The following is a 16,768-nucleotide window of genomic DNA, read 5'->3' as shown; positions in this document are numbered from 1 at the left end:
TCCTCTGTGTGTTACGTTATCCGTCTGTGATACTGAGCACACCGCAGGATTTTACTCCCCTTGAAGAATGAGTGGGAAAATGTGCAGCAGTCGAAAGCTATTTTCTTAATCTATAAATTAAAGTATGATTTTAAAGGTAAGTCCAGTTTTTTTAACCTGTGTCCATATTTAAATATATTTTAGGGTCTAAAAGTTTTGGGATTGCTTCAGCCCACAGCAGTACAACAGGCTGTAATGGCTGCAATGTAATCCTTTGGGGGTGCGTCCACTAAAGGTTCTTGTTGTTCCCACTGACAGGCTCAGATTGTTATTCTAAGTGTGTGACAACATGACAGAAAGGATCCCTACAGAGATAGACCTTTTTGTTACAGAGGAAGATGATTGTTTTAACCACACACAGACGTTACATCGCTCTCTGCACACACACCAGACTCCATTAACAAAAACAGTGATTTTACCTCACAAGAGTTGATTGCTTGCTGCTGCCTTTATCAGTGTTGGATCTGAAATTACCACGTAAACAACCAAAGTCACACAATTACTAAAAAAACCGAATCGATTATGGCAAAAGTGCAACAGCATCTGCTGTGTTCTGTAAGGTAAAATTTCTTTTTTTATGAATGGAGTCTGGTGTGTCTGCAGAGAGCGATGTAACGTCTGTGTGTGGTTAAAACAATCATCTTCCTCTGTAACAAAAAGGTCTATCTCTGTAGGGATCCTTTCTGTCATGTTGTCACACACTAGAATAACTGTCTGTCAGTGGAAACAACAAGCACATTTTGTTCATGTTGCAGCCATTAAAGCTTGTCTTGTGGCTGCTGGCTGAAGAAATCTGCTAAGGGCAATTCTAAAACGTTTCTGATTGAGACCACAGAACTTTGTTTAAAAAAGGTGAGCTTCAAAGTTAAACTGGATATTGATTCAAGGTTATGATCCCAGGATAAACAGATTGATTATTAATTATAAACACACTTGATTCAAGGTTTGACACGCCGACAACAACTAAAAATTTAGAGTAAGGAAGCCCCTTGTGGAGTTTAACATGTTTCAAACGCTGTGCAGGACATGTGCTAATCATTAGTCCCAGTCAGTATCCACAGGCTGCGCATTACTGATATACAAGTGTATTTTTACATGCTAGATAAAAATAGCACTACACCTCAGAAACAAGCTATTTACAAAGTCATCTTATCCAACCCAGTTTCTGTTTTTAGATAATGCTCCAGTAGTCGATCCCTCCAGCTCATCCTGGAAACTTTTAATCTGACCTGCTCGGAATTTCAGCACCAATAAGCCCCCGCTGAGCCTACGTGTCCGCCTTTAACAGGCTGCTGCTTCAGGGTTAAACGGACTGTTTATGTAGATTGAACTAGCTGTTTACTAAAGGCTAAACAGGCGGTTTACTCAGTGAACAGGCTGTCAATTCACTCAGGGTTATGCAGGCCTTTGATTGAAGGATTAAACAGCTTTTGATTCAAGAATAAATGGGCTATTGATGTCAGGCTAACAGTTGTTTTTAATTCCCTTTCTCTAAAGGCTAAACATGGTTTATATTAAGAGTTAAAATACAGTGAATACAAGGTTCAACAGGCCGCTGACTTAATGTTAAACAAGGTGTCAATTCAAGGTTAAAAAAGGGTTTGATTCAGGGTTAAACCATGTTTAGATTTAGGGTTAAATAGGGGTTTGATTCAAGGTTAATCAAGGTTTGGATTCAGGTTTAAATATGCTGAAATTCATGATTAAATAGACAGCTGATATGAGATTTTTTTTGGTTATTAATTCAAAGTCAAACATGCTGTTGATTCGGGGTTAAACAGGGTGTGATTCCTAGGTTAAATCAGCCATTGATTACAGGTTACTATTAAAGGTTAAGAAGACGGATGCAATCCTCTGATAAAGTTTTGGAGTGATGAGCTGTTGATTTGGGGTTAAACAGACTTTTGATTCGAGGATAACCAGGGTGTTAATTGAAGGATGAATGGGCTGTTGATTTAAGGTGATGACTCCAGGATAAACTGACTGATAATTAGGCTAATCATAAGCAGGCTGTTAATCGAAGGTTCATCATGCTGTTGATTAATGAATTGAGCTTTTGCAGCATGGGTGAATCTAAAAGAAGCTGTGCGTTTGGTTGAGCAAGCTGCAGATGTAAGGTTATTCAGGTCGTTGATTTAAGGTGTAGAGTTATACCTGTGTTAATTAGGATGTGAAACAGACTGTTGGAGGTTAAGCAAGAATCCAACAGCTTGTTATTGCATTAGTTTAACAGGATGTTGATTAAAAGATAAAATAGGTTGTATGTTTGTAGCATCAAAGTCCAGCTGATCTCTGCTCCCAAGTGTCTGTGGGTAGTGTATTATAGTTTTCTCTGTTAAAATAACTGAAGCAAAATGTTGAAGCATCTTAATTTAACGCAGGCTGAGCTGCTGTCAGCCGACTGATGGTTGAAATTGACGATGAAAATGTCCCAATGTTCGAGGCTCGACATTTCCATGAGACTCAGCCCGGAGACTGTGAGTGTATTCTTACAGAAGAGACAGAAACGGATGACAGCACGAGGACGAGAACTCAGACTAAACACAGTAAAGACGCTGGAAAAGAAGTGAAGCGCTTTCTTCCTGTTGGACAGTTTAAAGAAGACTGACAGGAAAGATTACAGAGAGAGATGGGAAAGTGTCGGGATATTTCCAGCTGCTCAGAAATGTCGAAAGCAGTCATTCACGTCGAGTTTTGGTGTTGGTCAGCGAAATCCATGAGACATTAATGTTTCATCTCAGCCCTCACACTTTGCTGTTAGGGCTGACTATCGTTTGGATTTTAACTATTCTAGATCCCAATTCTTCCAGGGGCAGGGTCAAAACAGATCACATGCTTCTTTCACAGAAGAAAACGCGGCAGGCCTCGCGCCTCTAAAGGGCCTCACACAGGGCCTCACACAGGGCCTCACACAGGGCCTCACACAGGGCCTCACACAGGGCCTCACACTGGGCCTCACACTGGGTCCGCAGCAACACTTCAACAGTAGCCCAATTCCGCTGGAAAACTTTTGACCTGGCGACCCAGGCTTGCATCCTGCATTTTTTTATTCTATATATAATATTTTCAAGACTGTTGTTGACCCAACATGATTCTGAAATGAAATTCCTGTTGGTCAATTCCTTTATGCATCGTAATAAGACTTTGAGGGGGCTTTCACATTAGGGACCCGGGCCCGGATCCAAGCACACTTGACCCCAAAGTCCAGTTCGTTTGATTAGTGTGAACACTGTGTACCGTACTCGAGCACGGATCAACGAGCCGTGCTCGAGTACGGTACACAGTTATTTAGGGGATAAAAACCCTCAGAGATCTCTAATCGACATTGTTTGAAAAGTCAGTGCAGCTGCTGATGTGTTTTAGATTCAAACAAAGATTTAGAGTAAAGGCTGTTAAATGTGCTCATCTGTCAGTGTAGTTCAACATTTGAATCAACCTCTCTATAACATTTAAAGCCTTTATGAAGGGAGTATTTATTGCATTAGTTTTAAATATGTTGACCTAATAAAGTGTCACCTGACTGTGTACACAGATCCCAAAGTATCTGAAAGATCGGTTGATTATATCGGCCTCCATCTTTGATTTCTTTCTTTATCTTCTGCCTTGTTTTTATAAAGCTCGACATGTATTTTTGTAATACACACAATATCCTGAATGAATTCTGTCTGTCTACAACTGGCAATCTGATACTGTAAAGTCTGGAAGGTATGAAGACGTGGCTCCTGCTCAGGCCGTCTCTCCACCTGCACATAAAACCTGCAGCACAATACAACCACGTCTCCTCTCCCAGTGCTTTCTGGGAAACAGGCGCAGGAGAAGTGGAGCTGGGAGGAGGGGAATGTGTGTTTGCTGAAAACCTAGATTGAAGTGAAGCATCTCGAGAAGCTAACGGGCCCCTGACACCTCGGCTCTGCAGCCTGATGTTCCTGGAAGTTTGTTTAAGAGAAAAGGTCACATGTCTGACCCCTGTGACAGCATCAGAATCAGTCATGTGTTCCCTCGGCAGGAGGTCTGCAGGGCCCTCATTACAGGTGAAATGATGATTTTACAGTTTTAACAGACCAGGACTGAATTATCCTCCGGACACTCCGGCTTGTTGTCCTCTTCCTTTGTTAATTCTGGTTTTTAAGTGGTCTTGAAAATATCCCAGGCTCCTTGAGAAGCTCCTTCTTCTTCTCTCAGACCTCACCGTCGTTCCAACAGTTAGCATCCTGGCGCCCGTCTAAAGATCTCTCTCCAGGTCTCTCTCCCTCCCCTCCATCCCAGATGTTAGTTCATCGTCTCGGCATCTCGTGGAGAAATAACTTCTAACCTGTTGTTCATTTCTCACATTCCTGTGAGTGTGTGTGAGAGCAGTGAGGGCCGTCTGCGAGGAGGAGGAGGAAAAATAGTCCTTGAGGGCTTTTCAAAAGTCATTGTGTGAATATGTTTTGGAGGGGGTCCTTGAGGAAGTGTCCTGGGTGTTGTTATTGGCTTTGAGGGCTCCTTATCATCACACACACTTATTAAAAGCTTTCCATGTGTGTTTATGTTTGTGTTTAAAGTATTCCTGATGTGGCCCTCTGGCCTTGTGTCCAGGATGACCTGCAACTCCCACAGCAGCCATGTGTGATCCACCTCCCTCCATCTACACGCTCTCTCTCTCTCCTGAGACATTCTGTGTTTTTACAAGCACAAATGAAGTCTCTGAATCAAAGGGGAGCCCCATCATAGTCCACCAAACGGATGAAACGTGTCTTAGTCGACTAATTTGTCATTTAGTTGCTGAAAAATAAAACCCCTAGAATCCATCCATTTGGTGTTAACAAGGGTCTGTAAATAAATGTAATTAATAGCTTAATTATTCATTTGAACAGGTGCCAGGTTAGGATTTTAAACAGGTCTCTTCTCCAAACACATCATCACAAAGTCATGCTGAAAAGGCACAAACTGGATCATCACATTGATGCTCGGCGGCTAAACGTGCCACACATGCCTGCCTAAAGGGCCATGGTGGGAGGTAACACTATAGATAGGTGTAACAGACGCACAGACGGGGAGCAGCAACTGAACGACCAGTTAAATCTCTACTCGACTGTTTGTATTTACGACCACTCAGTGGACTAAAAGGAGGGCAGCCCTGCTCATTGGATGTTTCTTACTGAGTCCCCTGAACCTTTACTCACACAGTCTTGTGCTTTCAGATTATCCGACTTGGACATTTTCTATGATCTATAATTATACAGCACTTAGTCTCTTTGTTTGTCCTGAAGATTTAACATCAGGGTGACCCACACGGCCTCAATCAGTCTCCTAATCCAGTGTAAGAAATGAACAGCCCTGTTTTCTCCTTAAAGTGCAGCTGCCTCCTGTAACCTCTCCTGCTTCGGTTCTCTGAACAAACCTCCGCTCTCTGCACACACAGTCTCTAATGATCAGTGTCAGGATCCCTCTCTCTCTCAGCGAGTGAGTGACCTTGAAAGGAATGTGGCTTGTTGTTGTAATGAATACCTCTGACTGAATGGAGAGGAGGAGGAGGAGGAGGAGGAGGAGGAGCAGGGGGAGCAGGGGGAGCAGGGGGAGTCGGTGTTTCCCAGAGCTGTGTCTGTTGGTTAAAAACTCTGCAACCAATAGTGGAGGTGTAAAACAGACCCCTCCCCTCTCCTCAGGGGGTTTCCCAGCATTCCAGGCGGCCATGTTTTTTATTCTTAAAGAGCTGAAGGAGAGGGGCTGCACGGTAACACCCTCCTAACCAGTCGGTAAACCGGCTGCAGAGCCCGGCTCGTGTTCCTCGTCATGATGCCCCGGTCTGTGAGAGCGTCTGCAGGAAGGACGAAGGTGTTCTGCTGCGTGTCCCAGCCTGTAAGGACGAGGTAAAACATGAGGAGGAAGTCCTCAAAGCTTTCAGATAGGGACACCTAAGGTTAATGGATGTGTCAGACAGACCCTCAGCTCGAGTTTGAATCCTGTTCTCAGATGTTTGCAGATATCCTTGATTTTATTTTAGTCAGCAGTGTTTTGTTCACATGCTGCTGCACTTCTCAGGCGAAGGCGGTTCACAGAAAGTTACTGTCACAGACTTCAGATGAGCCTCTGTCTAGTTATTGATCTGCTTTTGGTAGGTCAATAAGCGTTAGTTTATTATCGAAAACCACAAGTTCCGGTCCAGCGGGTCCACAGTCATCCTCCTGCATAATGACAAGCAGTTGCCTGTTTGGGTTGTATCATTTTTCAGCTGTGTTGTGCTCGGAGCAATGCAGGAACAGCAAAGTTCCACCTTTCTGCACTGATGCCGTTTCGCTTCTGTTACTACATCTGATTCCGTCTCAGAGCCCATCGTCTTCGCCCGGTCATCCTCTGTGGGTCTTACATTAAAGATGAGGAGGAACAGTCCCGGCTTGGACGAGCAGTGTAAGAGGGGCTAAAGTAAAAACGAACACTCGCGTAGTCTTGATGGTTACGTTTGTAACTTTACTTAATAAAATCCTCATGAACAAAACTGGGGGCAGTGGGGCTGTTAGATCCTGAAGGTAGGATGGTTCCATATTTAATGACAGCCTTGTTTGTCGATCAGCCCAACCCTAGCTCATCCAGGACGCTCTGCCTCAGGTGTCTGCAGACTGAGTCTCTGCTCAGGTGTGCTCAGGTGTATGCTGCTAACAGCTCCGCTGGGATCTCTCTTCCCTCTCCTCCCTCTGTGTCACGCAGGAAGAACCTCTCTAGAGAAAGTGATTGTGTGTTGACGTGTCAGTCCACAGTACCTGGACAGGTGGACTGAACCCTGTGGTTTCCTTCACTGAAGAAAATGTTTGTTTGTGTGAATTTAAAATAATGAAAGTTTATCAGCAGATCAGGGACAGAGAAGTGTATCTGTAAGGGTTACCTCCTGGGTTAAATGACCCACTGAATCTGTTCTGACCTTTGACCTCCTGTTGGGGGTCAGAGGAGGAGGGGGTCGAAGAGGACGAAGGTGCTGAACTCACCTGTGGTTTGGGAGCATTTCTATCGCTGACACCTTCCCTCCCACCCTCCCTCCCTCCCTCCCCCTCCCCACACCAGCTGCTCCGCACCTGATAATTACAGGGTCGACCCTCCCTCCTCTTCCTCCTCTTCTTTGTTCTCTCCTTTCACTGTTCTCCTCCTCTTCCTCCTCCCTCCCTGGTTGTCTCCTCACTTCATGGAGCTTTGTTGTTGCTGTTCTGCTCTGTTATTGATCATGAATCAAACCTGTTGACCTCTGAGACAAAGTGTGTTTTTCAGTCTCTCACCTCCTCTGTCCTCTCTGTCTCCCCCCTCCAGATGGAATCTCCGGTCTCCACCCCCGCTCCTCCTCCCCTCCACCTCCTCGCTCCCGTCCCCAACAGCGACATCTCATCCCCCTGCGAGCAGATCATGGTTCGCACGCGCTCAGTAGCGGTGAACACGGCAGACGCGGCGCTGGCCACTGAGCCGGAGTGCCTGGGCCCCTGTGAGCCAGGCACCAGCGTCAACCTGGAGGGCATCGTGTGGCAGGAGACGGAGGACGGTGAGATCCACAGTTTACACACGTGTTTCTGTTCTATTTAAAGCTGTCACGCAACATGAAGAGACGCTGATGAACTTTAGTAACACAACAGAGAAACAATGTGCAGCACTAACACACCGAGGTAACTACGTGCCCTCACACACCCACACACTTCGGGGTGAGATAGGAACAGACACGATCTGTTATATGTTATATATATATTTATATATATATATTTGCACTAAGTAACATAAATACCAAAAGCAGCCCTGCTAGTTTAGGAGCTTATCAGTGTTTTGGTTGGGTCCAGTGTTGATCCGTCTCTGATTATTAAAGATGTATTCAGCATCTCTTCTGTAGATTCAGTGTTTACATTTTTAGCAGCTGATCTCAGAAGAGGCTGTTGTTGCTCTGATCTCAGCCTGTGACGGCAAACAAGACGCACTGTTCACGTCTGAATAAGTTCTTCATATGACAGAAGATCTGCCTCCATCTGTTCATGTGCGCTATGACACACCTGTTGGCTTACCACACACACGCACACACACAGCTTTAGGTGTTGAAGAGAGAGAGCGGAGCTGGCAGACCTCTGCTCTCTCCTGCAGGAAGCTGTTCACACATCAGCTGCACGCTGAGCTGTTTCTGCTGCCCGACACTTTAATCTGCTGCTGTGAGAGCAACGTTTCTGTCTGCTGTTAGTCAAACTGAAACCGAACCACTGATGTGACTCCACCTCAGAAACCTGCTGGACGTGAAGTTAGTCCAAAACATTAACCATCTGTTTCCCAGCAGGCATGCTGGTTGTAAACGTCACCTGGAGGAACAAGACGTATGTTGGAACCCTGCTGGACTGCACGAGACACGACTGGGCCCCTCCCAGGTACAAACTCTGAATACACCTCATGCATCAGTTTACATCGGCTAGTCAGTGACCTGTGAGGGTCTGTTTTTAGATAATTCAGTGAACAGAAGTTACTTTATTGCACTGAAAGCAGAGCTGTAAGTGCATCATGACCTGTCTGTGGTTAAATGTCAGATACGTGTGTGAAGGACGACAGCTCTGTTGAGTGAATGAACTAAACCAGTTTCCTGCTCCTGATTGTTGCCGTCTCCCTCTTTGTGTTTTAGGTTCTGTGAGTCTCCCACCAGTGACGTGGAGATGCGGAGCGGTCGTGGTCGGGGGAAGAGGATGCGTCCCAGCAGCAACACGCCGCTGAACGACAACAGCAACTCCTCCGACAACAAAGGCAGCGGCAGCAGCAAGACGCGCGGTGCTGCAGCCAACAGCAAAGGGCGGAGAGGAAGCCAGACAGCCGGAGGCACCGAGGACGCCAAGGCCAGCCCGTCCTCCGCCAAGAGGAAGACCAAACCTGCCTCCGACATGGAGCCCACCTCCAGCTCCGAGGACACCAAGGCGTCAAAGAGAATGAGAACCAACTCCACCGGCGCTGCGCTCCCCCTCCCTGGAGGTAAATCTGACCCACTCCTCCACCCGCTGGACCGGACCTGTCCCTCCCCCGTGCTCATTGACTGCCCCCACCCCAACTGCAACAAGAAGTATAAGCACATCAACGGGCTCAAGTACCACCAGGCTCGGGCCCACAACGACCACGACGTCCGGTTGGACCAAGACGCAGACAGTGAATATGGGGATGACCCCGCCCTCCACCCTGACCCCGCCTCCTGCAACGGTGCTGCCATCTCCCCCGCACGCTCCACTACACCCAAAGGTCGGGGTTTTGATGCCCCGTCCCCTTCACCAGGCAAGCTGAAGGGGAAGAAGAAGGCAGGAGAGGCGGAGCCTGAAGTGACGGACGGCGGTGAGGAGGGGGCGTGTCTAACAGATGAGGCAAGCAATGATGGGATGGATGACAGGAAGGCCAAGAAGATGGCGGCAGGGGGCAAACCTGATAAACTGACCCAGAAAGGCTTAAAGTCCACTCGCCCTACAGCCCCCGCTGCCCCCGGCGCCCCCTCACCCTACGCCCTGCAGGCATCCTCCCCCGCTCTGGGCTCAGTGGTACAGTCCGTCCCGAAGAGCCCCCAGATGAAGAACATCCAACCTAAACCCCCTCCGCTGGCCGACCCCGCCTCCAGCCCCACCCTCTCCAAGGACAAGAAGAAGAAGGACAAGAAGAAGAGGGAGGGGGGCAAGGAGGGGGACAGTCCAAAGGCGGCGGGTAAGGGGGGGAGGCCGGAGGAGGGGAGGAGCCCGTACTCGGAGTCGGACGCTTTGCTGAACGGCTCCTCAGAGGCTCATCAGAGCCGGCTGGCCAGCATCAAGGCTGAGGCCGACAAGGTGTACAGCTTCTCCGACAACGCCCCCAGCCCCTCCATCGGGGGAGGCAGCAGGATGGAGGCCGGCCTCGCACCCCCCCTCCACCTCAACCAAAATGGAGCCGACAACGCGTCCGTCAAAACCAGCAGCCCCGCCTACTCCGACATCTCCGACGCAGGGGAGGACGGCGAGGGGAAAGCGGAGGGGGTGAAGGTGAAAACGGAGCCTGATCAGGGGCCTCGAGAGGGGGCCAAGAAGGCACTGTTCCCCCCTCAGGCCCCCAGCAAGGACTCACCCTACTACCCCAACTATGACTCCTACTACTCCCCCAGCTACCCCAACCCCAGTCCGGGAGCAGCACCCTCAGCGCCGCCTCATGTGGAGGGGGCTCAGGTAAAGGTGAAGAAGGAGGAGGAGCCTGAGGTGGGGGAGGAGTCCAAACTGAAGGTGGAGCCTCAGGAAGAGAGGAAGGCGGAGCCAGGTCCTCAGCAGCCATCAGTCATCCAGCAGCGCTCCAACATGTACACCCAGCCTCTGTACTACAACCAGTACTACGTCCCCCCCTACTCCTACTCCACCGACCAGGCCTACCACGCCCACCTGCTCGCCTCTAACCCCGCCTACCGCCAGCAGTATGAGGAGCGGCAGCGGCAGGCCGACAAGAAGGCCGAGGGCAAGGAGCGAGAGGGGTGCGTAAAGGAGGAGTGGAAGCAGAAAGCCTCGGTGCCCCCCACCCTGTCCCGAGCCCCCAGCCTCACTGACCTCGCTGCTAAGGGGGGGCTGAACCCCACCAAGCCCAAAGAGCCCCCACCTGCTTCAGAGCAGGCAAAATCCGTCATCATGGCGAAGGGAGAGGATCCCAAAGCCCCCACCGCCCAGCCAGAGGGTCTGAAGATGAAGCTGAGTGAAGCAGGGCATCATGGGAAAGAGGAGGGAAAGCCAGGGGTGGAGCCGGGCCGGCCGGCAGGCGTAGAGCCTGCCATGTGGTACAGACAGGTAACTGCATATCCACAGCCTGTGTCCTGTTCCCTCTGTCTTTACTTACTGCAGGTGTTTGAAGAGGAGGAAGAGGAAGTGTCCAACATGTGTCGTATAGTAAATGTCTTTAAGTGTGAGAAGTTGTAAGATTTCAGTCTTTAAAAAGAAAGATGCGTCCAAAGTACATCACTGTGTTTAGACATCATCAGATTCCAACGCCGTCTGCTGTCTTCACTAACCTTTCCTCTTCTCTGCAGGAGCCCGACTCTCGCTTGTGGCCGTACGTTTACCCCAACAAATACTCTGAAGCTCCTAAGCCTCAGGAGGAGGAGCGGTGGAAGGAGGAGAGGGAGCGAGAGCGTGACAGGAAAGGGAAGGAGGAGAGGCCGCGGCCGAAGGAGGGCCTGGTGAAAGAGGAGGTGAAGGAGGGGATTGAGGGCAGGACTCAGCTGCCTCAAGAGGAGCACCGGGGGGGAGGGAAGGAGTCGCGGCCCCCCCACATGCAGTTCACCTCCCCCCTGGCCCAGCACCAGGGCTACATGCCCTACATGCACGGACCCTACGCCTACAGCCATGGCTACGAACCCAGCCACCCGGGGTACAGAGGCATGCCCTCCGTCATGATGCAGAACTACCCGGGTGAGGAGGAGGAGGAGGAGGAGGAGGAGGAGGAGGAGGAGGTGTCATGATTAAAAAAACTTGATGTAACCCAGCAGGAGTCCAGGAGCACAGGAGCAGGGTTACAATATACAATCTAAATCTAAAGCTGCTTATTAGATAGAATCCCATGTTTGTGTGTTCAGTACAGTAATGGAGTCAGGATGTGCTTAGCTTAGCTTAGCTTAGCTTAGCATAACATGATTTTTGTATCGGACTGAGCTTCATTTGTGTCTCTGTCCTCAGGCTCGTACCTGCCGCCCGGTTACTCCTTCCCCTCGTACGGGGGGAAGGTGGCAGCAGCAGGGGAGGAGGGGGAGAAGCCCTCCAGGTCCAGTCCCACCGTGAAGCCGCCCGGCGAGGCCAAAGCTCTGGACCTGCTGCAGCAGCACGCCAGCCAGTACAAAAGCAAGTCCCCGTCCATCCCTGACACCAAGCCCCCGCACGACCGGGAGAGAGACAGGGACAGAGAGCGGGAGAGAGACAGGGAGCGAGAGAGAGACAGGGACAGAGAGGGCGACCGGCCGCGATCCTCCCCCTCCCAACGCATCCTGCCCTCCCATCATCACCTGGGGTACCCGCTGCTGTCGGGACAGTACGACCTGTCCTACGCCTCAGGTGAGACGTCAGTCTGTCTTTTTAGTTTTAAACGTTTCTCAAGTTAATTTCAACTTCATTTAATTTTGGTTTAACTCCATGAAAACAGGTCAGAGTGGAAATCTTTATTTGCATCATCCTGTTTAAATCGATCTAAAATACAAACTATGACAGCTTCATTATTCCTTCTTTAAGTCTTGATTCTTTTATGACATTGAATTAGAAGTTTGTTGCTGAAATGGTGTCGCTGTTTGGTTTGGGGAAACGTACAGAGAGCTGTGTGTTTTTATTTGTAGAAGTTAGCAGCTTCCATCCTTCATACGCGAACGTAACGTATGAACACTTCATAAAAACACTCGTACAGACCGGTTTAGAAGAATGATTTATGAGTCGGCCATGTTGGATCTGTAGGTGACAGTTTCTCTTTCTCTCAGGTCTCTCCTCCTCAGCCATCGTCGCCAGTCAGCAGGCGTCCGCCCCGTCCATGTACCCGCCTGCACGGAGGTGAGAACGGTAAGACGAATTACGTTCTTAATGTTTTCTTCCTCCTAATTAATATTCATAACATCCAAAGTCACCTGAAGAGCTTCTTACCTGACATCGACATCCTCGACATCCTCACTCCGACTCAAACATCTGAAGCAGGCAAAGTGTCTTCTTCTGCCCTCTGCAGAGAATCTTTCCATCACTGTGTCAGTCTGCAGCACCACCTAGTGGTCACACCTCAGCTCTGTCGTTTCTCTGCAGCTTCTTTCATCATCTGAACGTTTTACTGTGAATGTTCTCTTCTGACTCTTGACTTAAGATGAGATACGCTTTATTGATTGAACGTACTCGTTACAGCAGCTCGCAAAAAATAAAGTACTCAAGGAATAAAAATAGACAAAAAGTACAGGTGGCAATAAAAAGACAAAAATATAAATAATGACAGTAACAAAATAATAACTTTTCACACTGTGTACACATTTTGTCAGTTAAGCTTACAATCATTCTTTTTTTCTCACTGTGAACTGAATGAATTGATTGTGCCGTGACGTCACAGGAACACTCGAGGCGCCGTCTCTCTTTAAGCAGTAAAAATGCTCTGATGAAACTCTGGTCGTTTTTTGACTCCCTGATGAGGCTCCGCGCCGACGGGGCTCCGCGCCGACGGGGCTCCGCGCCGACGCACCGATGGTGCATCTCGTGCCTGCAGGGTTAGCTGAAGTTATGTTGGTGTAAATGTGATTTTCCCTCCTGACCAATCACATCCTCTCACTGTCTGCAGGCACACCTGATTGGCTGATCTCCTGCCTGCCCGGAGTCATGTGACCGGCTCACATGAGGAAGCGTTTCTGTTTGAACATCAGTTCACTGGTGTTTGTGTACGTTTGATTTCTCTGCCTGGACGTCTAGCCGGCTGCTCCGCCCCCCCGCTGGACTGCTGAGACTGCAGGAGGATTAGAGGGTCTACTGGTTCTGCTAGCCCTGCTGGTTCTGCTGGATCCAGGCGGTTCCATGGTGCTCTGGAGGCTGGGCAGCAGAGGTTCACAGACTGAGGACCTGGTGGGCAGAAACACATGGCCATTCAGAGGAAGTACAGGGCCATCACTTCCTGTCTGGCTGAGCCTTCATCTGTGACGTCCCCTCACAGACTTTATCCACAGTGACCTCTGACCTTTCTGAGCCGCGGACTGCAGCGGACGTCGTCACACCTGGAAGTCTGTCAGCTTCGCAGGAAGTAAAAAATACTGTGGAGGGAGGACGGACCGACCAATCAGAGTGCAGCGTTGGGACTGATGCTGCGTCCTCAGACTCCTCCTCCTCAGTGTGTAGCTGTACTGTACTCTGTGTATGTGTGTGTGTGTGTGCGTGTGTGTGTGTAAATACTGTACAGAGGAATTATTTTAAAGAGCCTGTTGGATGCTGTTGGATTTCCTACTCTTCTTTTTGTCTGGTAGCCTCTGCCTCTGTTTTTCTACTGTTGTTGATCTGATATTAAACCTGTAGCTGGTGGAACGGCGCCCGACCCCTGTGTCCTCATTTATTATGCTGAATCGTGTGATAGTAAAACGCAGACAAAAGGTGAAGTTTAACGGAGATAGACCTGCTGGTAAACAGGAAGATGCTTTTTTTTAACCAGAAAGCGCTGATACATCGCTCTCTTTTAAGCCACCAGACTCCATTCACAAAAACAGTGGTTTAAGCTCTCAGAACACAGGAGTTACTGCTCTGCTGCTGCATCGATCAGTGAGTTTGTTTGTGTTATTGGGTGCCTTATGTGTTTGAATTGTAGATTTAGATCCAATAGAATATTTCTGTGACACAGAAACACAAACTAACTGACCGATCAAAGACAGGACAAGTGACAGTTCTCTGAGGTAAAATCAGTGTTTTTCTCAATGGAGTCTGGTGTGTCTGCAGAGAGCGATGTAACGTCTGTGTGTGGTTAAAACAATCCTCTTCCTCTGTAACAAAAAGGTCTATCTCTGTAGGGATCCTTTCTGTCATGTTGTCACACACTTAGAATAACAATCTGAGCCTGTCAGTGGATGTTTGTTAGTTGGCTGGTGAAATTTCAGAATCAACCAGCCCTTTGAGCCCGATGTCACAGCCGGGGTTCAACTTTTGATCTGATCTTTGAGTCGTCCTGTTCATAACGATATGCTAAAGGTTACAGCAGCAGTTAAACAGGCTTCATGACGTGTTTATGTCCCATTAAATCCACATCTGTTTTTATTGGAAGCAGCATCAGAAACGCTTCAATGAAACATTAACATACAGGAAGTGCTCTTTGTTATTCTGTGTGGCGGATCAGCTGCACGTTTACATGAAGACTTCTTCGAGCTGATCGCACGTTATTGATTTTAATTGTAACGGCAGCTGATGTGTCAAATGTGTTCTCTTTTGAAAATATGGATTTGCATCATCCGCTGTCTCTTCACTATGTTCATGTGATCTTAAGAACACAAGAGTAGAACATTTGAACAGCCTTTGAGCTTCAGACCATGAGCGTGACGTCAGAGAAAAATGGCCGCCGAGTGAAAATGAGTTACCGGTGAAGGTAAGCGGCATGGATGTAACCTCTCTGTATGTGAATGTGTTAAATCAGTTCCACTCTTTCACACGTCAGCCGACGCGTTTGCCTGATTTTTACGATTCTTTAAACCGCTGTGGAAATACAGACGAAAACGGGACAAAGGAACCTTTAAGTTCCCTGAAAAGTAGTTCCTGAGACTAAAAGTTCTCCGTCCTATTGTTGAAAAAGCCACTAAAGAAAAGAACATTTGTTTTAATACAACCGTAATTCCTGCGTTCAATCTTTACTTTAAGTAAAAGCACATACGTAGGCATTAGCCTCGAAACATGAAGTACCAAGAGTAACTGATTTATATGCAAAATACTGTGTTTTAAAAACGTATATGCATTTATGCGCCCATACATCTGCCGTAGGGTAGAAAGGAAGTTTTATTTAAATATGATGATAAAGAATTAGTATATAATTTATAAATTGGTTATATTTTGCTTTAATCTGAATTTATAAAGTAGCTGCTGATAAATGTAGTTTAATTTCAACTTCCTCAAAATTGTTCTAGTTTAATTTCTACCACTGAAAATATGTAAATCTCCACCTTTAGGTGTTTTAGAGGATAGTGAGTTCTCAAAATGACCAGAATAACCTTAGATTTACGTTAGTTATTACGTTAGTTGATGTCGTGTCTGAGGGCTGCTCAGTGAAGAAACACATGATCATGCAGTGAGGCTGTTTGACCACAGTGAGGCGCTGCTGCAAAACAAATCTGTAGTTTGAGTTTTGGATTTCTGTCTGTTTAAAGACTCTAAACCAAGTTTACAGAATCAGATCTCCCAAAGCAAAAGAACAGTTTGTTTGTGATTGAGGTGGTTCCCTGACTGCTTTGAATTCTGGCTTTTATTTTGACATGATGGTTTTATCTGTAAATCATCAGAAACGCAAACATGCTGCACCACAATGACTCCGCCCGCTTCTCAGCTTCTGCTTTTTTAATGTTCTTTAAACTTACAGGATGTTTCAGCACAGATTGAAGAAGAGATCATGACATGTGGGTTTCCTCTCTTTAAGATCAGAGGAAATAAAGTGAGAAACCTGCAGCTATTATATTATTGTGTCTTTAATGTTTCACATGTAGACGTCCAGTGTGTTTCAAGAAATGAAAAAGGATTTTATCAAATAGTCTCAAGAGTTTTCTATAGTTTTTAAGACCCTGTGAGGCCTTAATTACAAATCAATGTGGGTGACAAAAAAGGAAAGGTTTTTGCCCAGTGAGCATTTTGGCCCCAACTGCAGGTGAAAAAAATAAAGAACTGATTCACGTTGCTAGAATAGCTGCAGTTTTTTTTGTGATTTAAATGTTATATCCAGTTTATTAGAGCAGCGTCAGGGAGCTTTAATTGCAGGAGATTTATTAGAGATTTAAAAAATGAAAAAGGGCAGACTCTGATGCAGCTTGGAGCATATTTAAATAAAACAGCATTTATCTCTGCAAGACCCGACAAGGAGTCAATCACACACTGAAGAATGTGATAAGAAATTAAGAAATAAAGCCTGTGCAGTTCAGTGATTCAGCTTATAAAAACTGCATTCTGTGCACATTATTTGGATTTTGAATAATTTGTGAAAGGGTTCAAAAATAGAGTTTGGACAGTATATCAATCATTTTCTTCAAATACCCAGAAAAAAGGAAACGTATATTTATTATGATTAATTTAGGTATGAT

At 47.3% G+C, this 16,768-nt stretch overlaps 1 protein-coding gene across 4 annotated transcripts in view; it reads left to right on the top strand.

The window, feature by feature from the left end:
- znf609a (zinc finger protein 609a) overlaps positions 1 to 14,030 on the top strand; it is a 32,828-nt gene extending 18,798 nt beyond the window's left edge. For 2 of the 4 annotated variants that reach the window (XM_069686440.1, XM_069686437.1), the window contains exons 3-9: positions 7,318 to 7,543; positions 8,315 to 8,402; positions 8,651 to 10,796; positions 11,036 to 11,417; positions 11,682 to 12,053; positions 12,467 to 12,536; positions 13,300 to 14,030. In XM_069686440.1, coding sequence (XP_069542541.1) covers positions 7,318 to 7,543; positions 8,315 to 8,402; positions 8,651 to 10,796; positions 11,036 to 11,417; positions 11,682 to 12,053; positions 12,467 to 12,536; positions 13,300 to 13,309 — 3,294 coding nt within the window. In that variant the 3' untranslated portion in view covers positions 13,310 to 14,030. Of the gene's footprint in view, positions 1 to 5,814; positions 5,892 to 7,317; positions 7,544 to 8,314; positions 8,403 to 8,650; positions 10,797 to 11,035; positions 11,418 to 11,681; positions 12,054 to 12,466; positions 12,546 to 13,299 lie in introns of those variants that run through there. The other 2 variants (XM_069686441.1, XM_069686438.1) reach the window with 2 other exon arrangements.
- The last annotated feature ends 2,738 nt before the right edge of the window (positions 14,031 to 16,768 follow it).

Source organism: Semicossyphus pulcher, unplaced genomic scaffold (genome assembly GCF_022749685.1).
Source record: "Semicossyphus pulcher isolate SPU_LCO1_2020_fin unplaced genomic scaffold, fSemPul1.0.p SCAF_8, whole genome shotgun sequence".
Lineage (NCBI taxonomy): Eukaryota > Metazoa > Chordata > Actinopteri > Labriformes > Labridae > Semicossyphus > Semicossyphus pulcher.
The sequence above is the reverse complement of the archived record's forward strand: the minus strand, read 5'-3'. Positions and strand labels throughout refer to the sequence as shown.